The sequence below is a fragment of the Echiichthys vipera genome (genome assembly GCF_963691815.1).
Source record: "Echiichthys vipera genome assembly, chromosome: 19".
NCBI lineage: Eukaryota > Metazoa > Chordata > Actinopteri > Perciformes > Trachinidae > Echiichthys > Echiichthys vipera.
In genome coordinates this window covers 18,785,510-18,807,675 of record NC_139844.1, presented here as the reverse complement: position 1 = coordinate 18,807,675, position 22,166 = coordinate 18,785,510, and the positions used below count along the sequence as shown (strand labels likewise).

The window sequence follows — 22,166 nt, the reverse complement described above, 5'->3', positions numbered from 1 at the left end:
CTCCTTCGCTCTGTTTATAACTGTTTACACATTAACTAGCTCCATGTTTGTCCTCTGCAATTCTGTTTGTATTTTTGCTATCATGTCTGCTTTCATATGCGTGTTACTGTATATCTTTGAAATGGCTTTCAGTGGAATAAGTCATCATTTGAACTCAGAAGCCGCATACGTCTGCATTCTCCACAGTACGGTAGTTATACAACTTGTGACGAAGCCTTTTGAGAAATGTGATGTGATCCCAAATCACAAGGTCTGATTCTGATTCCTAAATTTGACCAGACCTCATCTAAGTTTCATGTGGTTTATTCGGGAAACCAACTTTGCTGGTAATCTTAATGCTTTTCTGGTTTATAGTGAGGTTACACTAATAAAACACACACACACATATTTAATTATATCTTCCCAGACTTAACAAATTAATTTAAAGACAAAAAAGCTTTAAACTGCGAGTGAAATATATTGTATTTGATATGGTGTAGCATATTCTTGTTTGGTTTCCCATGTTATTTTTTTCTTTGAAAGGCATCCTATTATACTCTTTATCAGGTTGATACATGTATTTTGTGTTTCTACTAGAACATGTTTACATGCTTTAATGTTGAAAACACACTTTTCTTATGCTTGTCATGGCTGCTGCACCTGAATTCACCCTCTGTCTGAGACGCTTTGTTGCAGCGCCTGTCTCTTTAAGATCCCCCTCCCTAAAAGCCCAGTCTGCTCTGATTGGTCTGCACTTCAGGGTCTCTGCCCTGTTCTTTGACTCTGTACTACTGCAGAACACTGATTGCAATGGCGTACAGTGGGATTTCCTACCGTCTAAAATCACAAGTAAAGTCTTCTAAACAAAACACAACCGGACATTGCCAGCAGGCGTGTGCTCTGAAATTAGGGATACATTTATAACACAAGCGTCCAATATTACAGCTTTATCTGGGGCTAGCATGTAGCTACATGTAGTAAAGAGTGGACTGTGAAAGAGTATCACAGAGAATAGCATGAAGGCTTTTAATCCAAACACTACACAATGTTCCAGCAGAAATGTGATACGATGGTTGAAATAAAGTCATATATCGGACTGGTTAGGTTAAAAAACAACTTGGTTAGGTTTAGGAAAAGTTCATGGTTTAGGTAAAGTAGAAACGTGGTGGAACTTAATAACTTAGGTGTAGAAAGTTCATTACAGTTAAAATAAGTCAACCTTGACTTTCGGTTGTAAACGGGACATGAACAAGTCCGTGTTTTTTTGCTCCATCCATCATCTTCACCTTTACACTACGTACCTGACTCTTTCCTTTGCTTCCATCATAATTACTACGGCCACTGGAGGTTGCCGACACTGTAAATGTAAACATGGGTCATAACACAATGCTTTCACAAACAAATGGGTCGTTTTGAGGGGAGGGACAGTCACCCTATGTATGTAGTAAATCATTTGTCCAAATATCGTACTGGATTACAGTGTGATATAAAGTAAATACATACACAGTATGGTTTCTCAACTAGAATGATCGGCTATTCCTGGCGTTTGGGAGAAAGCTTTTGAATATATACATTAAGACGAGGTCTTCAAAGTTTTTTTAAGCCAAGGACCCACTAACTGAAAGTAATATAGAGCAGGGACCCCCGTATTGTGTGAGGTTAGTTGCATATTTAACTGGGTTTACAATAATATATTGTGTAAATTAAATGTATTTTTCTTCACAAGTTGGCCAATTTATCTTTGCTAATAATAAGTTGGATTCACGTTAATTTATATTTTCATATTTATTTTAATTAAAAAAATTATCAAACAATAATTTGGCGGGCCCCTCGTAGTAACCCTGAGGACCTCGTAGGGGGGATCTGTGCATTAAGACAAATGGGGAGATAAAGATGTCATATATTTGAACAGTTACGTAAATAAAACAGAAAATGTGAGGGGGAAGAATGAATGTAGATGTAAAGAGACACTTGATGACCTCAGTAGACCTAAAATACTGCGGCTACGTCTACGGCTCTGGCACTAACACCTCTCTGAAGCCGTCTACCAAGAAAACATTCACTATATTTTTGTAAAAAAAAAAAATTATTTGCTTAGATAGATAGATAGATAGATAGATAGATAGATAGACAGATGGATAGATAAATAGATAGATAGATAGATAGATAGACAGATAGACAGATAGATAGATAGATAGATAGACAGATAGATAGATAGATAGATAGATAGATAGATAGATAGATAGATAGATAGATAGATGGATAAATAGATAGATAGATAGATAGATAGATAGATAGATAGATAGATAGATAGATAGATAGATAGATAGATAGATAGATAGATAGATAGATGGATAGATAGATGGATAAATAGATAGATAGATAGACAGATAGATAGACAGATAGATAGATAGATAGATAGATAGATAGATAGATAGATAGATAGATAGATAGATAGATAGATAGATAGATAGATAGATAGATAGATAGATAGATAGATAGATAGGTAGGTATGGTACAGGCTGGTCAGTGGGTGCATGTTGTTTTTGCTCTGATGGGATAAATAAAACTGTGAGCACGTCATTTGGGCCAAACTATTAATAAGAATGTCATTTTGGTATCCCCCTCCCCTCTGAACCCCATTAGTCCTTTGGACACTTGCCAATGGTGTCCGCATGGCAGCTGAGCGCATGCGCAGCCGCACAGTTTTCAATAATGAAGTTGAGCCTAATGTCTCTGAACAGCCTGGCGCTCAAACTTGGACACGGAGTGAAAATAATGGTGTTTCCTGCAGACGTGAGCGCTCCGGTCACCCACACAGAGGCCCGGGACTCCGGTTTGAGTTTGTAAATGTGTTTGACCGAGTGTCATTAGGTCCTCGGGGTTTGTTTTCGGACTCTCGCGGGTAATGGCCAGCAGTGGCTGAAGTGTTTTGATCCAGTCAGTGACAGCCTGCAAACAGCAGGGAGAGCTGTGCGGCGACCACACCGCCTTCGATTATGAGCGCTTCTAAGAAGTGAGGATCATCCGGGGAGCTGGGTTCTCGCTGGGACGCAAGTTCTTTAAACACAGGTATGTTGACTTTGTGTCTTTATTCGCAGACAGTTACAGGTCTGTGGTTTTACTCTGACAAACAGCAGGTCGGTGACACTTCGGGTGGCCGCGGTGCGAGGACGAGAACTCGAGAACTGTCATAGACTGATTGGGTCTGGTTCATTTATTTAATGAAATATTAAATAATACGCGGAGCATTAAGGGGTGATTCCTGTTCAAATCATGCTTTATTTACAAGGATTCACCAGCAACGAATTATAAAGGGATTCATTTTCACATTTGAAATGAATAACAATATCATGAGTGTGTTTTACAGTTGTTCTAAGGCAGTGAACACGTTTTACCGAAATTATTATAATATTTAAGTTACTATCCCCCTTTTCACGAGTCAATGTGTGATAGTCCAAACTTAAAAATAAATAAAAATAATTAATTTAAATGTTGACTTAATTTTAAATTAATTTCACCAACCAGTTGGCTTTCTTTATTCACTGTTTTATACATAAAACAAACAACAATTAACACTAAATTCACTCGGGTGTAATTTATAGAAGCTCCATTCCTGTAAAACATTAAGCCTTTAAAGATACTTTCAAAATGATTTGATCAAAATGACTTCATTCTGATGGTTTTATTGTCATGTGATGTGATCTCTGACTGCAGGTCGGTGTGGTTTCTGCATATTTTAATCTGGATTTCTTCACACATGCAGGGATTTAATGTTTCCTCGGGGCTCTAGCTGCCAGCATCCCTCCGTGTGTCCACGACTTTTCCGTCCATCTCTCCTCTCCTCTCCTCTCATCCCACGTGGAGTTTGTGTTTATATTTGATATGTAGGAAATGGGAATCTTATACCACGGCCGGGCTCTCAGGGCTTGAATGGCCCCTGACTATTGGCCTGCCCCTAACAACATGACAAGTTACGCGCCGACTCAAAATCGGATAGGTCTACTGCGCCGTAATCCATACAGATTAGATTTCACATTAAGGACTCACATTTAACCAATGCGCATTAATGCGCAAGAGATGGATGGAAGGGGTTTGATTTGTGGTGCTTTGGGAAAATGATGAAGTCGTGTACACACAGAGGCTGAATACAAATATTTTTTTTCTGGCTTTTTATATTTAAACCTTTGGTCATTTAGAATAAAAAGAGGAAACTGCAATTGATTCGACATAATGACATTTGGATTATGATGGGGAACTACATTACTGCAGATTGATGTTTCCTGTGCTATAAAATATATTAAAATCTTTTTTTTTAAATTAAAAAAAAGAATACAATATCAAGTGCTATTGTTTGGCCCAGCAGCCTAGATCACGGACCTTTATGCGTTTCATTTTGAACTTATTTTAATTCATATATTTAAGGAATTCAGTGTATGACTATTGAAAAACCCTTCCGTTTTGAAGTTCAGAGTGATGCAACACTTGTTTACTCTGAATTTAATTTCTTTGTGTGCCGGAAATAATACGGAAAAGCTTCACACCCCTACAATGTAATTTCCCTCATTTCTTTATTCGAAATATTGAGCTATATATATATATATATATATTATTGTAATAATATATTGTAGGTCTACTTTATTTCTTTCCCTTAGATTAATTTATTTTCATTGTAGTTTTGGTCAAAGTGTACGGCTCACTGAATATTTCTTTTTAATGATGAGGCCTACTCCAGGTATTCACACGGATACACTGTGTGGAAATAGCGAATGTGGCCTGTTTCGGCTCAGATAGATAGAAAGAGGGAGAGATAACGTGTCTGTATATTTTATCTGAAGAATAAAAAATAAAACAGTCATGAAATTTCCTTTCTTTTTTTTTTTTAAAGTCTTGCCAAAAAAATCGATCTGTGCGTAATTGCGCGGTCAATAAAGTTTGAGTCGAATTGACTATGTGACGTTTCTCTTCCAACCTGCAGCCAGCAGCAGTCTGCGGTTTGTTCGACATCCACCCCCCCTCCCTCCCCTCTCTTCGGCTTTTATAGCGTGAAATTACCGCAGTGTGGCCGTGTAGTCCACTTTCTAATCCTCCGCCGTCCCATATGTGTTTCCTATGTCGCTGTCAATAGCCATAGTGAGAAATCTAATTCTCTCTTCGGGGACGCTGAAGGAAATGGCAGGCATTGTTAATTCCCTGTGCAGTGTCAGGTAACTACTGGTCGTAGGGCCGTGTGAGGCTGACATAAAACACATAAGAGGTGGGCGATTTAAAAAAACAAAAAAAACATGTTGTAAATATATCGTTTTATTGCCCCAAACTTGATTGATAGTTTGACTTTCTTTGGGTTTACTGTCTACTGTGTCCTCACTGAAGGAAAATGCATGATGAAGGGGTGAGTGAAAAGCAAACAGATAGAAGGCTGATTCTGTCCTCCACAAAGGTGAGAGAGATGGAGAGAGAGAGAGATGGAGAGAGAGAGAGAGGGAGAGAGGGAGAGAGGGAGGCCTGGGCACAAATCAATTCACCTGAGAGACGCATTATTGTCTTCGGTTTCAGGCGAGGAGGAGCTGGACGCTATGAAAAATTAAAAGGATGCCAGTTGGTTTAAAGGACCGAGCTAAAAAAAAAAAAAAGGTCCACAGTGCACAATCAGACACACACACACACACGTCTTGGATTGCCCTAATGTAATGCTCTTACTTGATTACGTTGTTTAGAAAGGACATTTGCAGCTTGCTCTTGATCCTGGCTCAAAGTGCAGGTGTAGAAAAATGTATTTAGGTCTGTGTAAGCTGAAGTGAAGTAGAGAAAATATATATATATGTATATATGTTATGTATATACAGTATGTATATGTATAGAATCATTATTTTATTGGGGAATGGAAATGGTTCAGTGGCACTCCTTACCATACACAACTAATGACAGGGAAGGACTTTTGTGATTGCATGTCTTCGCTATTTCACTCTTTTGTTCAACTGTCAAACCTTGGCAGAGAGGAGCCATTTTGTGCCATTTTGTCGGGGCGATGACATTGTTTTCCATTCTTTCAGCTGGCCTTTTGTTGCAGCAGACAGAGAAACATTTTTAAAAAAAAGACACGGGCAGAATGTTATTCCTGCCCTTTTCTGATCGCAGCATCTAATCTCACTTTAATCGCAGACAATCACCTCGGCCTCTCCGTCACTCTGGACTCCTGCGCCAACCTGTCTCCTGTCTAGTATTAATAGGGTCACTCACTGTCTTCGCGTGCTATGCCAGCCACTGTGACTGTGGTCCGGAGCCAGCCAAGCAGCCGTATCATTTACACTTCTCCATTTTCATTGTTGATATTTACTTCTGCAATTATCTCTCCACTTCACCCTCTGCTGAAGATGATATGCTGAAGTTACCGCTGCTGCTTCCCTCCCTCAGTCTCCTGTTGCTCACACATAAACACACTGACAGAAGGTCTAACCGATAGATGCACGTAGACATGAAGAAAAAATAAAAGAAGACAGTATGGTGCGTGGTTTCATCCACGTGAGAGTAACTAATTAAAATTGGACCAAGCGAGCACTCAAGCAGCATCCCTGGAAAAAAAAAAGTTAGTACAGGGGATGATTAAACCTGTTCAAAGGTAAATAGTTAAAGGTGTCCTTTTTTTCATTTTATTTCCATTGACCTATATTTTATTTTCTAATTTTTTTGCCCCTCAAGTGTGTGGCGGATCACAACCTAAGAAGCCATGGAGGCCTCACAGGACCTCAACGAACAGATGGTGAGTTAAATGCTACTGTATGCATGTAAGTGTGTGTGTGTGTGTGTGTGTGTGTGTGTGTCTGTGGGTGGGTGGGTGGGTGGTTGGGTGAGTATACCTTGAATCGGCCACACAAGTCTGAGGTATGGGTGCACTGGAGAGATGTGTGTGTGTGTGCGGTAACACACAGCAGATGTGGTTCAGTGAGTGTACAGTAACCATATGGCAGCAGTCAGAGTGAATGAGACTTAGAAACAATGCTGGACGGAGACATCAATTTAACTGTGTGTGTGTGTGTGTGTGTGTGTGTGTGTGTGTGTGTGTGTGTGTGTGTGTGTGTGTGTGTGTGTGTGTGTGCCTGTGTGTGTGTGTGTGTGTGTGTGTGTGTGTGTTTGTGTGTGTGTGTGTGTGAGAGAGAGAGAGAAAGTGAAGTGAATCTGCAGTAATTTCAACGACTGATTAACTTAATTGAAAAAGTAGGTCTTTTTTTATCTCCACCATATCTTTTAGAGCTCAATCACACACACACACACACACACACACACACACACACACACACACACACACACACACACACGTACACACACCGAGCCTCAGGGTTTGTGAGTGTCACAGCGCGCCATCTCTGCGTCACGTCAGCGCAGCGTCCCAGTTCTGCTTGTTTAAAGATCAGGCCGTATTGTTGGGAAAATGATTTTGGCGGCGAGCGAGGTCCGCTCGCATTTCAAAGTCGTTAGTCAGCCACCAGAACAGGTGTAATTTCATCTCCTCCTCCTCCTCCATCAAGCCCAGTTCTCTCTCTCTCACTCTCCCTCTGACCTGCCAGCCTCCACAGTAATAATAGCGTGAAGTGGGACAGAGCGCATGAAGTATGTTGTTTTTCCCCCACTTTTTGTGTTGCTCTCTCAGACTCGCCCCGGGTTAGATTACGGGCTGACCCCAGTGGAGCACTGTCACTCACACACATATACATATGCGGTACATGCGCACAACAAAAACACAGAAGAAGACGAAAAAAATAAAAGAACAAAAGAGGACGAGAGGGAGCATCCATCTTGTCTTGCTGCCATCCAACTATCAAATATTGATGTCCATATTCCACAATTACTTCACCTGCTTTAAATAGGGCACTGATATCATTTATAATGTGAATTTGAGCTGCGGCTCAAAGACATTGATTAATTGTTCAGGTTGGAAATGAGACCTCAGAGCAAGGACAGAGATTTTAATCATACTGCACAGAGCTATAGGCTTACAGAGTGGAGATTTGTGAGCACTGTGACTTCTTTCACATAGAAAGTATTCAAGTTTACTTCATTAAGCTGAATCAAAATAGTTTTGTTGTTGTGTAGCGTCCTTTGAATCAGCCTTTTAGGTATATACTAGCGTATGATGTACATTCAGCTGATTAGACACACTTAAGTAAAATGCATGCAGTCCAAAACAACAGCCCTTTTATTATAACTATTTTTATTAGGTTATAATGTTAAGTCATCCGTCCGTTCAACCGTTCAGTCAATAAAATGTCAAAAAGTAGTACAAAAAATGGCACCTCAGCCCAAGTTTACATATTCAGTCCAAAACCCAAAGATATTTAGTTTAATATTATAGCAGATGAAATGTTTATCAGAATCTTTAGCAATTAAATTTCTGTCATCATTTCATCCCTACTGTTAGAGTGTAAATGACATTTAGATCATATAACAAGATCAGTATTGTACACAGTAGATGTGTCGCTCTGTCTCAAAGTCACCCTTTAGCTGAAATTATATTTGTATTACAGCTGAACCTTAAAGTTTGACAGTAGGAATGACAGCTTTCACAAAATCACTTTAACTCAAATTGGAAATGAAGGTTTAAATTTGTCATTTGATTCTATAATTGAAATGCATTTCCTTTGTTTACTATTTAAACTGAATGTAGCTAATTTTTCTTTTTTCCTCGCTCTGCTCCATTGAAATAGGCGTGTCTCGGGTGACTGAGAAAACAGCGCAGACCTCACACACAAAGTTTCGGGGAGTTGTCTGCTGATACCTGATACCCCTACCCCTCCTCTCTACCCTTTTAAAGTCCCCCCGTCTTTTACTTCCTCCACCTCGCCCTTTTCCCACCACATCCATCACACGTCATCTGGGTTATGGTCAGGCGTCCTCTCTGGCCGCCTGCCTGCCGAGGGCCGGCCTGCCGTCTGGGGTCCTCGGGGAGCTCTGGAAGGAGCCTGAGGCAGGGCCAACAGTGGTTAGCCCCGTAATGCTACTTTTAGCTTGTTTAAGCGTCTCACTCCACCTGTTGTCACTTGCTTGTTTAGCTTGGGAGAAAAGGTGATAACAGTTTTTTTGTTTTGTTTCAAGAGTGACGCTCTGCGAGACGGCGGTGGCAAGATGAAGTCGTTTGGATCAAGCATTTTATTGTGAATTCAGTTCAATCCTGAGCATGTTTGTAGCAATTTGCATAAGCATTAAGTAGATAAACCAGTTCGAGTCCTCGCGTATACACACACACACAAACACCCACACACAAACTCCAAACACGGGCCCTCGATGGCTCTTGATCCTTCAGAGCCCTGATTGAAGTCTCCAGTCTGCTGGCTAGTGGAGGAAGCAGTGAGAGACGGGTGGGGGGGACGATGTGGTGGTGGTGGTGTTTGTTGACCCCGGGGAGCCTTGCACGATTTAAATGTATAGCCACCAGAAGAAAAAAGTAAGAGAGATGAAGGAGGAGGAAAAAAAGAGGGGGAAAAAGGTTCTTTTTAGCTGTAGCCTTTTCCTCTGGTGCGCTGGGAGAGGCCTCGAGTATGGCAGCTGTCCCAGTCAGTGTGTGTGTGTGTGTGCTAGACAGAAAGACGGAGAGAGAGAGAGAGACCAAGTTAGAGAAGGAAAGGGGTCAGGTTGCACCCCTCTTTCACCCCTACAACCCCATACAGACACATTCACACAAACTTACATGCAGCAGCAGTAGCTAAATGCGAGCTTGGCCCAACCCTGATTGACAAGATTGCATTGGCGTCATAGACAGTCGTTTCAAAATCTGCCCGACGACAAGGCATGTGGACGGATCACAGTGAGTGTGGAGTGTAACAGCTACCCCCTGGCATCCCTCTAGTAGGCTGGCATCCTAGTTTGTGGCACCGAGATGCGCTTCAATTTCAGCTTGGTGTACAGTGATTCTTGTAAGATTTATGTTTAGTTGACAGACGAGTGTTGCAGAGAGAGGCTGCCGTTCAGTCTTCTATCACATCCGTCTGAGCTGTACACAGGAAAGATAATCTTTTCGCAATATTTTTTTTTGAAAAAGAAGCCATTATTCTTGTGTCCATTAGGGTTGGTAACTATGGCAAAGGAGGAGATAAAGTCTTAGGGAGCATACAAGTTAAAAAAGGAAGTGAAGCTTTACACAGGCAGGTATTACTCATAAAAATGAAAAGCAAAGTAAGGCTGTATCTTACAAGGTTAATTAATGAAATAAAAGAATAAAAGAACCTACATTTATCTCACCTATAAGTAAGAACATTACACCATACAGTATTTGCTTTTCATCAAACGTGATGGCCAATCCACATAGACGGCGTTTTGTCACTCGCCCATCTCATGGAACAGATACGCTTTCATTTCATCGAATGTATCAATCCACACTGACTTCAAGACATGCAAATGACACGCACAAAGAAATGGTCAGGCAAACCGCAACTTGACGTTGTTACACTTTTTACACAGTTTTTGTACACATCGAACAAATTAGATATCTCATGTTAATGAGTGAGCTTTACAGGTGTTGGAAGACATATTTGTTACCTCTGGACAGAGTCAGGCTAGCTGTTTCCCTAGCCTTTATGATAAGCTATGCTATGCTAAGCTAAGCTAACCAGCGGCCGGATCAACCTGTTCTCACTCCCAACTCATCAAAAATGGCAGTTTGGTCAGTGGCCCTGAGCGTCTGATACTAACGCACAAGACACCCTTTAACGTATCGACCGCGGTGCATTGAGATGACCTAGCACAAGGTACAAGCTCCATGACTTTCAGTTTGGAGGCGTTAACGTTGACTTATTCTGACTTGCGTACATTGGTTAACTAACTTACGTGACATACTAATCTAACGTTACAAACTTAACTTATGTAACTAAAGTACTTATTTTAACCCAAACCATGATCATTTCCTAGTTTTTAAGTAGTTTTGTTGCCTAAATGTACTGTAACACTAGCCTGTGTGTAAAAAAACGCAATGCCAAAGGGGTACCTAGATCGTTAAAAAGTGACACCAAAGGGGTACAGACCAAGCAGCTGTATTTGACGGGGGGCCGTATAGACATGAGAGAGGTATTGATCTTCTCATCTAACTCTGTAGGAGAGCAAATAAGTGTATTTCCTTATATGTCAAACTATTTCTTCAATATTTTGCATACTTACGGTGTAATGTTTTGTGGGTTTTCTTTGCATTTAACAAAGAATTATATTGTTCCACTAAGTGAATTTGGAAACTTGGGGAGATCAGCCCCAAAGCATCGACGAAGGAGCCCACTTTCATGTGAAAATGGAAACATAACTCCTACTCTCTTTGTTTTGACTTTACTTTTGTTCACGATGCTTGGAACAACCAAAACATCTGTCTCTCACCAAAACATATTCAATGCTTGCCTTGGTTCAGATAATCCATAACTCATATATAAGAGAGTCTGGCTGGCCGGAGAAAGCCAGCTAGGTGTGAGGTGAGCAGGTCACAGACAGCCTGTGAGCCAATCACAGTCTGTCTGAGTCAAACCCCCCAAACAGACTGGAGAATCCATCTAGAAAACCAGAGCAACCGGCGTGGGCTTTCTAGAGGAACGCAGCAGACAGGAAACCACATGATATGTGTGCTTTAGTGTCTGCTGTGTGTGTCTGTGTGAAAGTATATGTGTGTGCGTGCTTGCGTGCGTGCGTGCATGCGTGTGTTTGTGCGTGTGTGCGTGCGTGCGTGCGTGTGTTTGTGTGCGTGTGTGTGTGTGTGTGTGTGCGCGCGCGTGTGTGTGCATGTGTCTGTGTGTGTGTGTGTGTGTGTGTGTAGGTGTTTCTTTCTCTGTTATACACATATACTTTCTGTGGTGTGGGACGACTGAGGTCATCTGAGTAGAGACGGTCTCATATTGTGACCATGCTTGTTTAATGGAAGTCAATCAGGGTACAATGTTTCATGCCAAGATTCCTCATTTTATTGATTACTCAGAGTTTTCAAGGAAAACCCCATTATTGCCAGATGTTACATTTATCCCTCTAGAAGATTTTAACATGAGAAGTAGATTCTTAAAGAAAGTTTACCAGTAATGACACTGAACTCAAACACCGAAAAGCATTACATGAACAGAAGTCCTGAAATAATAAAACGTTTCATTTTTTTGGTTCCATAAATAGAGACGTTGATAGCACAGCCCACCTTTTATCTGGACTGATCTTCTTGCCAAAGGCTCATCTGCCATTGGTTACAAAAAAAGGAGCGTATTTCCTAATTTTGCTGGGAAGGAAATGAAATCGCAACAATTGTGCTTTGGTTACGGAGGAACCTGCTTGCTCCGCCTGCCGCGAGAACTTCCTCTGCTGCTCTGCTGGGAGATTGTATTTCTCTCTCTGAAGCAGAGAATCAGAGGGGTCGCTGAGGCCAGATGGGCTGTGAACCGGGTCTGCCCTGACTCAATACTCCAGACTAGCACTGCAGCTGATGATTATTTTCACTGATAAATCCATTCTCACATTTTTATATATATATATATTTTCATATATTTATACTCCCCTCAGCGTCTGATACAGGCGTTTAAGGCAGCCTTTAGCATACTAGACTTTCAACTGTCAACCTATCTGTGGGAATATAAGATGCTCAGAGCAAGTGCGTCAGAAGCAAGAGCGACAAAGTCCGCAAAAGGAGGAGGTTGGGATGGTGGATGGGTCAACAAATCAGATTCTCACCTAGGAGACCGCAGTTTGTGTCCCCTGTGTACCACGCTTAACTTACGTTATGTAACAACCTCTCTCACAATCTTTTCCTGACCCAAACTAAGGTGTTTTGTTCCCTGAACCTAAATGTAGTGGAGCGTCATAGTTTTCTGCGTAGGGCTACGCAAAAAAAGTGATGACGAGTGTCCGTATGTGACGAGTTGCGATGAGAACGGGTCGGGTGCTTGTGCTTGATCAGTGAACAATTAACGATGACTAATTCTCTGTCGATTCAATGAATTAATTAATGAATGGACATTAAATCAATAAAAATATTTTTAAAAATATATATTTTTAAGGAGGAGCATTCCTTTTGAAAATGGCGGAAAAAAGGGTCAAATCCATCAAAATATTGTGTCTGTATAAATATTCTTAGGTAAACCTTTTTGTAATACCAGTCTGTGACAGTTCTGCGTGCTCGCGTCTTGCAGGTGGAATAGTGCTAAAAGGTTCAAAGTTGCCGTACATACAGTGTAATAGAACACACAGCGTGCTGAGAGCTTTTCATTGTCACTGAGACCATTTCAAATCAGCAGGGTTTTTTTTCAATTTGTGGTGGATTTATTTATCAATGTATCTGGAATGTTTTAAATTGATCTATCCAGCATCTTCTGTCTGTCTGTCTGCCTGTCTGTCTGCCACCTTCTCTTTCTCCGCCGGCCTGCCCGCCTCCTCGTCTCCCCCTGTGTCTCTCTGGCTCGAGTGATGATTCAGGGCCTATTGTGAAGTCAGCAATCCGATACAGAGCCAGCCCGAGAGCAGGGGGAGGATAGAGGGAGGGAAAGAGAGGGGGGGGGGGGGGGGGGGAACAGAAGGGATTATGGGTGTTCTCATAGCCAGGTCCATGCTGTCTGTAGCCTGGGGCGCTTTGGCACCCTTACCTGTCCTCTGCTTTACCTGTTGCTCTCATTCTCTGATTTGGCCTGTGGTCTCTGTGTCTCTTTTGTTTTCCTTTTATCTTTATCTTTCTCACACTCCCAAGCTCTTCACTGTCCCTTTTTTGGTCTCCCTGCCCTTCCCTCTTTTCTTTTTCACACTTAAAGTACATCCTCCTCTCCCTCGAGCTGCCTTCCTTCTTCGCAGACATATGGTATTGTGAGTGATTTTATTAGGAAGATGATATGAAGTGTTTCAAGGCCTGGTATGAAGGAACAGCTTGCGACTTTTGAGACACTCAACTCGGTGCGTATATGGCAGCGGTAACTTCTAATAATATTGAAACCGAGAGCAGATGGTATGTGAGGGCATACCTATCTGTTTCCTGAATGTCTCTCCATGTGTCTTTTTTGAAGGATATCTACCTTATGTTGTACCTCTCATATGCACACACACCGTGATGTCATGAGCAGCATTATTTAACAGGCAGCTGGGAGGCCATTCATCATTTAATTAAAAGCGTCTGAAAGGGATCTGAGGCCTAATGAGATTAGCTTTAATTATTGATGCTGCTGCTGCTGCTGCTGCTGCCACAGACACGCACTTACACACACACACACACGCGCAGACTCACACACATACTCCAGTTATGACCGCCACAGACTCTCCGACTCTCTTAGAGTTAGACTCTCAGTCTTAACACACACACCCACACTTGCATGTTCACTTTTCTTTGCTTTTCAGTTCTTGACTCTCATACCTGATCTTTTTCCAGACACACACACACACACACAACACACAACTCATTGATTTCGGTGGGATGTGGAGGTGCTCGGGGGGTGGGTTGGTGGATTCGGAGGGGGAAGGCTGCGGTATGGAGACCGAGCAGGGGGTGCGGTAGCTGCGGTCGGGTTGGGGATTGGGGGTGGGGGGTGGGGGGGTAGTGCAGGAGGATGGTGTTGTGTTTCTCCAGGTCTCACACAGCAGCAGCAGAGAGGAGCTTTTACTGTTCTAGTCCACGCACTCGATTCTCCATTTCATTCTGCCCAAAAACACTGAGTAAACCTGGATATTTTTGGACGATCTGCAGTCTTAAGTTGTTTGTTAACACTGTTAACACTCCTTTCTCACCCTTTATTTCCCTTTAAGTAGTTTGTTAAAATCACCTTATGACACGGCTTTGTTGAGTACTCGATTCTGATTGGTCAATAACGGCATTCTACGGTCTGTTATTTCTGTATACAGACCACCGCTATGAATAACATACTGTTGAAGGCAGTTCTTATCTGGAGGACCACATCTGTCAATCCGCATTAAAAAGTCTGGTAAAGTTACCATCACTTCTAACACAAAAAAACTTTAGTTCTCCACTGAAATCAATATGTTGTGTCAAATTATTGGTATATTTTGTAAGTAGCCGTGTCACAAGTGGGATTATGGAGAGCAAGCAGGTCATTATTGGGAATAATGACCTTCTGGCCCTAGATTACCCTTTACTTTCTAACAGTATCATAGATTTTCCTCCCAGCTCTTCATTTTTTATGAATGTGCCATTTAATTATTTTATCAAATGGAAATATTCTAGATGCCATGTATCATTTTATATTATTTTAGCCGGACATACTTGGGTAGTTGCACTAAAATTTGAAATAAACTTCTGTGGGTTTGACCTACGTTAGATAGATTTGTTCTAAATGTGTTGATTCACCTAAATTACTAACACACAGGTATAGTTTCAGAGTGGGGACATATCTGTAACATTATATCCTATATAGTCACAACTTCTACCCCAGTGACTAATCTGTGACTGTGCTATGACTCATACACATCATGGAGCTGGGAGTCACGTACTGAATCATTTAGATCAATTATTTAGGGCTGCTGATTTTCACATCATTTATTTATCTCATTGTCTATAAAACGTTATAGATATATTAAAGGTTAATCAACTAATTACTTGAGTACTACACTACATCTTTCAGTTCACCCTGCAGTTGTCTGCCCTTGAGTTTAACTTTGTTTCTATTGGTGCATATTGTACCTATAGACGTGTGTGTGTGTGTGTGTGTGTGTGTGTGTGTGTGTGTGTGTGTGTGTGTGTGTGTGTGTGTGTGTGTGTGTGGTCATGTGTGTGTGTGTGTGTGTGTGTGGTCATGTGTGTGTGTGTGTGTGTGTGTGTGTGTGTGTGTGTGTGTGTGTGTGTGTGTGGTCGTGTGTGTGTGTGTGTGTGTGTGTGTGTGTGTGTGTGTGTGTGTGTGTGTGTGTGTGTGTGTGTGTGTGTGTGTGTGTGTGTGTGTGTGTGTGTGTGTGTGTGTGTGTGTGTGTGTGTGTGTCTGTGCGTGCATGGTCAGCCATGGACTGGTTTAAGTTTCTCCAAGTTGTTTTTTAATCACTCTCATCAGATTAGCTGAGCAGGGGCAGTCGAGGCCAAACGCTTCACAATTAACAGGGCAGAACCGGCCCGCACACACACACACACACACATGTTACACTCACATATCCGTCAGTGACTTTTCATTTGTCTCCATTGAGTAAAGCTGCATTAAATCATGTCTGTGATTCCCTCACTCTCTGAGACAATGAGGGGCCAATTTAAATGGCAGATACGAAGACCACCAGGATGGCGAGGAGGCCCCATAGTCACGGTTCTCCTTTACTGCCTTTCCTCACCAAAAGTGTATTCACTGCAAATTGATTAAATAAAAATAATCTTTGGGATTCTAAAATGACGAGCACTGACCACTTTTTCTCATAGTTATGAAGAGATGAAAACACCCATTAAACTTTACTCGTTAGATTAAATAATGAATTATTTGCCTTGTAATCACAAGATACGCATTGTGTAGTGAAAATCAGACAACAGATGATGCTGTAAAAATATAATTTCTGCTAAGAACCATAATACCAAGCTAGCAAGGTATATGTGGCCCACCATTGGCCCCATCTAGGTATGGCCAGTCTGTCTAACAAGCTGCTAAGAACGCAACCTAATTATGAATTAGGATGGTAAATTTGATTTCACAGAGCAGAGGCTTGCCTTAACTTTAATTTTTTTTTTTTACCAAAGCAGTTTGTTGTTTGTGCGTCAAATGCTTTAAGTTAATTTGGTTCATTGCATTGTTTTTGGAAATGCACATTTTAAAATGAAACCAACAAAGCTCCTACATTTTTTCTTTAGGGGTCCTGTATCAAAATCTGCTTTTAATTTGTGAAATAATTGATATGATAACATGCATATTCTTGACTGACACGTCGTCAAACAACCAAAAGCAACAATGAATTGATGATTTCCACTGTGTTTCCTATGTAGCCAAAGCCTGTTGTCTCTTATCCTACATTTACATTGGCAGTGGATAAACTGACCGCAGTCTTAAGCTGTTGTACATTGTGAATAAATTATTCAGAATAGATAGAATAGAATAGTGTGATCTTTATTGTCGTTGTACATGTACAACGAAATTGAGTGCAGTCCTTTCAATGCGAAACGTCAGTAAAAGTTCAGTCGTAAAGCAGATTATTTGTGCTGATTATTTTCTTGATTGATTATTTGGTCGATTGAATTTCTTAACCTGGTTTGAATCAATATTTCCTGTAATTTGAATGTACATGAAAGTACAGACTGCCGTTTTTAAAGGGGAGCGATGTTTCCAAAGTTGTACTTTATGCTACAGAATCTTTGCTATGTATTACTTTTTCAAGCTGATGAACATTTTTAAAGTCACTGTAGCTGTTATTCTCTCATTTCTCAGATTGTTTGTATTATCTTGTGGGTTCAATGTAAAGGTCAGTGTCTAGTTATAGCTCTGTTTTTGTCTCTTTTTTTTTTTCTCTCCATGGGCAAGACGGAGACAAAGGTTCAAAAAACATGCGATACTTTACTGTGTGTGAATATTCTTTCTTTTCTGTGCCCTTCAAATTATGAGTAACACTAGGCAGCTCTTGGCAAATCCATGTGAGCAGAGGGAGGTAAAACTAAAGCGAGAGTGAGAGAGATGTGTTTTGGAGAGTACCTTTTCACCCAAATACCTCCTCCTCCTCCTCCACCTTTTCCCTGCTCCACAGACTCACCCTGTTCTTCCCTTTCACTCCTTCACTTCTTTTTTTCTTTTATGGCTTCCTACTACACCTGAAAAAGGGGCATTTTTGGAGGCATAAAGAGAGGGATAGTTTTACACCTCCCCAGGCCGGGGGAACTGGGGGGTGTGGGAGGAGTGCTGGAGGGAGGGAGGAGGCTCGGCACAATGTATTTTACATGAAAGGAGGGGGATAGGGTTACTGCACCGATAACCACTCATACAAATGGGGAGAGCAGAGAGCTTTGGGCAGGGGACAGGTAAATGTGGAGAGAGAGAGAGAGAGAGAGAGAGAGAGGGGGAGAGAGAGAGAGAGAGGGAGAGAGGGAGAGTGAGAGAGAGAGAGAGAGAGAGAGAGAGAGAGAGAGAGAGAGAGAGGGTGAGGGAGAGGGAGAGAGAGAGAGATTGTGGGGTGTGAGTGAGTGTGTTTTGTGGTCGACACACACCAGTGGATGTCAGAGACAGGGCTGATGGAGTGTGTGTCTGTGCGTGTGTGTGTGCGTGTGTGTGTGTGTGTGTGTGTGTGTGTGTGTGGATGCCTGTGTCAGTGCATGTGTGAAAGAGTGTGTCTTTTCCTTATAACCTCTCATGTTAGCTATGTTTTTCTTATCTTTCTTGTAAATATTAAAGTACGGTTTAAACAATATTTCAATATTTTCGAAGCCAGTGAATGAGTACGTAGTTCCACTCACACTTACGTAGCGTGTCGACCCTTCATTGTGGCCCAGGACACATTCCTGTACATTCTGCTGAAAGAATTTGGCCATATACAGACAACCTCCGAATGTGGTTTGATTGATCCAATCTCAATGTGTTCTGGGTGAATTCACACCATCATACTTAGAGCTGTCCACATGTGGTCAGATCACTCAGGATGCATTTTACAAACAGACCCGAATGGGGCTAAAGACCTGAAATGGGGGGAAATGACTAGCCTGCCTTTGGTTAAACTTCAGTTTTTTGTACGGATTATACAAACAAGATGCAATGTGTTAATTAACGAGGATGTGCTGCAAGATTCATTATGTTAAATGCTAAGCTAAGGTAGGCTGATTAATTGCACATACAGTACACAAGAGTGGTATTGATCGTCATCATATAACTCAGGGTAAAAAAGCAAACTGCTAGCAGACTTTTACTTTAATATTATACTGTAACACGTAAATATGAAGTGATTGACAGTGCACCTAGTAAATATCATTATTTAATAAATACATTTCTGTAGTGAAAAAGTCTTTAAAAATGTAGGCCGTGAATGAGGAACTCTCACTTAAGAATACATGAACAACAATAAGACAAAAGAGACAAATGGGAGCATCTGATGTCTTGATCAGTCTCTTGCTTTCTTGCTTGGATGATTTTGATGTTGTTCCACTTGAAGAACAAAGTTGTTCTCGAGGGCCTCTTAAAAGGGAGCGAGGCACCGCCGTCAGACATTTTTAAAACCCTCCTAGAGTCAACAACAACCAAAGCTGAGTCTTGTCATTTGGCTATCTGATATTCTACCCCCTTCCTTGGCTCAGTTCATCGCACCCATGCCACGCTACTGTTTTTTTGTTGTTTTTTTTGGTATTTCACAGACGTGTTTTGGGACACCTCCCCTGCTTTCATCTCCATTCGCTGTGAAAATATTTCATCGGGGATGTTTTTGGACGACCCCCTCCCGATGGAGGTCCTGCCTGGCTAATAATAAAGTGCTTGAGTTGTCAAGCGCTTCGGCAACACCCTAATCTGTTCTGACAGCTAGTCCTCCACATACACTCTCAGACGTCCAACACACACACTCACACACACACACACATACACACACAGTGTGTATGTCGGCATGCAGGTATAACACTCTTTCAGTGGACATCTGCACCGATGTATGCACATAGGTCCACAGACAGTCCATCAATCAGGGTGTTTATTGGGGTTGGGGGGGATAAAGGCTGTGGCACAGTGCCGCATGCTGTCACCATGGGGACCGAGCTAAAGGTGGCCGGTGCACAGTTGGAGACAGTGGCCCCGTTCCAAATTGTTCTCTAGGCCTGTGTACTTCCGGCCCCCTTTCCAGCTGTTTTCTGTTGCCTTATAGATGTACGCTAACTGTACACTGGTCCGTACGTTGTCCAAGGGTCAAACCCAAATCAAACAATCTCACATTATTAAGGGTACCTAGCCATGTAGATATTCTGAGTTTAATTGAATTGAATTGAATTGAATTGAATTGAATTGATCCCCTGAGGAGGGAAATTTGTTTGTCCCAGCACCACATAACAATTAAAAACAAAAACACACTATATATTTATAAACAGACAGAATAAATACTCTAAGCACACACACAGCATTCATTCATTAAAAATTTGGTCAGCTGGAATGGACAGATCTGGAGGCTACATGTGTGTTATAAAGCCTGATGGCCTCAGACAGAAAGGACACGCTGTAGCGCTCCTGTGTGCATTTAAGCTGCTGGAGTCTTTGGCAGTGGCAGCTCCTCAGGCTGTCCAGGGTGCTGTGGAGGGGTTGGGAGACATTGTCCATGATGGATTTGATCTTCCCCAGCATTCTATGTCTTATCACCTCTTCCAGTGGAGCCAGCTTGGTCCCCGTGACTGATCCAGCCCTTAGCCTTTATTCCCGCATCCCAGCACACTGCTGTGAAGAAGATGGTGCATGCCACTCCTTACTGGTAGAACATTTGGAGCATCATACTGCAGATGTTAAAAGACCTGCGGAGGAAATAAAGCCTGCCAATGCCTTTTTTTGTATAACTCAGTGTTTAGGGACCACTGTAGATTGCAGTCAAGGAGGTACTAGTTCTGTTTTTATTTGCCAGTTGAGTGTTTAGATCTTGGCCATAAAGTCGCATATAACCCATACCCTAATATTCATACGCAATCCGTTAACGGATTATGATATTTAGTGTATTTTAAGATACAATACTAATGTAAAGAAGCAATACATATTAAACCTTTACACATACTATAAGTGACTTTTGGCAATAAGACCAAATATCAATCAGTACAAATCAGTTAAATAGGGCTTGTAAGTCCCGCCCCTTCCGGCAGAGCCCATGTGACCTCAACTCCGAATAAAATCACATTGGTGTCTATGGAAATGGATTTTTTTTTTCTGGTCCCAGTCATTATCTGTCCTGGATTACACATATGATATTGTGGAATTAAATGATAATTTTTCATGTAAAGAGTTTGACATTTTATTGTAAGATTTTTCAGTGAAAGGCTCTGGAAAAAGCATAATGAGAGACTACATTTCATGTCACATATGTGAGTGTTGCTGCTGCACCTTCTGCTATGGTCTTCTGCCAAGATTGAGATCAAGATGCCACAGTGTTTTGTGCCAGAATGTCCACATTCCAGCAAGAACGGATTAGAGTTTAGCATGAACTTACCAGACCTATTGCCACGGCCATTTAACAGCACACATAATTGAATACCACAGTGGTTTGTAAAGGAAACGAGACGCTTTATAAATACTGTGAAAGAATCAAAACAGAGAAATACGTACAGCCCGTATTCAGAAACTGTGACTTTAAACGAGCGGCCAAGAATTCTGTACATTTGTGATGTCACAGCTATACTATATAAAGGTAGAAAGTGCCTCTACAGTGTTGTTACAGTCATTCAGAGACACTGAAAGCACAGATGAGGAAGACCAGGAAATGCCGACCAATCAGAGTAGACCGGGAGGGGGGGCCTTAAAGAGACAGTGTTTCAGACAGGGTGTGAATAATATGTTCTTTCAACATTTAAGCATGTAGACATGTTCTAGCGGAAACCAGTATGTAGGAACCAGAGAATTCAGCTGTTTTTAGAGGTTGAAAGTAGTTCCCCCTGTTCACAGTTTAAATGTTAACTTTCAAAGCTATAAGCACTACAACCATTATATTATTGATGTTGAGGTAGAAATCTCTTGGCAAGCTGGACAAATTAAAGCAAAAATATCTGCTTCAATGCGATCAGTAAGAGAGAGTGGTAAGAGCGAAAACATAACCCTTTACACTTATGTAAGTGTGGTGAAGTTAACTATTTTGGTGTTTTGGAGTGCTGGTTTAAGTGTGTGTGTATGTGTGTTCGGGCGTGTGCCTCCCCTGACAACACCTCGACGGCTACAGAGAAAGAGTGCCATCTTCAGACCAAGGCTGCCGGGAATCTACCTCGATACTGCACCCCCAGCCGTCCTTCCAGCTCAGCTACACTTCACGATATGACGCACGCGTGCAGCCTGTGTGGTTCCAATTAACGCAGATTGAATGCGTGTGTTCGCGTGCTCAGGTGTATACGAGTCTCTGTGTGGCGTTGGTGACATGGGGGAGGTTGTGTGGAAGTAGTTGGGTGGGGGTTGGGGGGGTTTCACTTGCATGGTGTGAAGTTTATGGTCTGGTCTGTACTTTCTACTGCACAGCACACCAAACACTCCATTTGAAGTAATCACAGTAGAGCTACCATCAGCAGGACTTGAGTCGTTCACAGGGATGTCTTTAATTTAAGGCCCACAGACTTGTTTGAGCAATTTAATAAACGGGCTGGTTAC

At 41.7% G+C, this 22,166-nt stretch overlaps 1 protein-coding gene across 5 annotated transcripts in view; it reads left to right on the top strand.

Moving 5' to 3' along the window:
- The first annotated feature begins 2,698 nt into the window (after window positions 1-2,698).
- Window positions 2,699-22,166, top strand: part of eya4 (EYA transcriptional coactivator and phosphatase 4) — a 47,509-nt gene continuing 28,041 nt past the window's right edge. For all 5 annotated transcript variants that reach the window (XM_083933583.1, XM_083933584.1, XM_083933581.1 and 2 more), the window contains exons 1-2: window positions 2,699-3,051; window positions 6,679-6,739. In XM_083933583.1, the coding sequence (XP_083789709.1) occupies window positions 6,707-6,739 (33 nt within the window). In that variant the 5' untranslated portion in view covers window positions 2,699-3,051; window positions 6,679-6,706. The remainder of the gene's footprint in view (window positions 3,052-6,678; window positions 6,740-22,166) is intronic.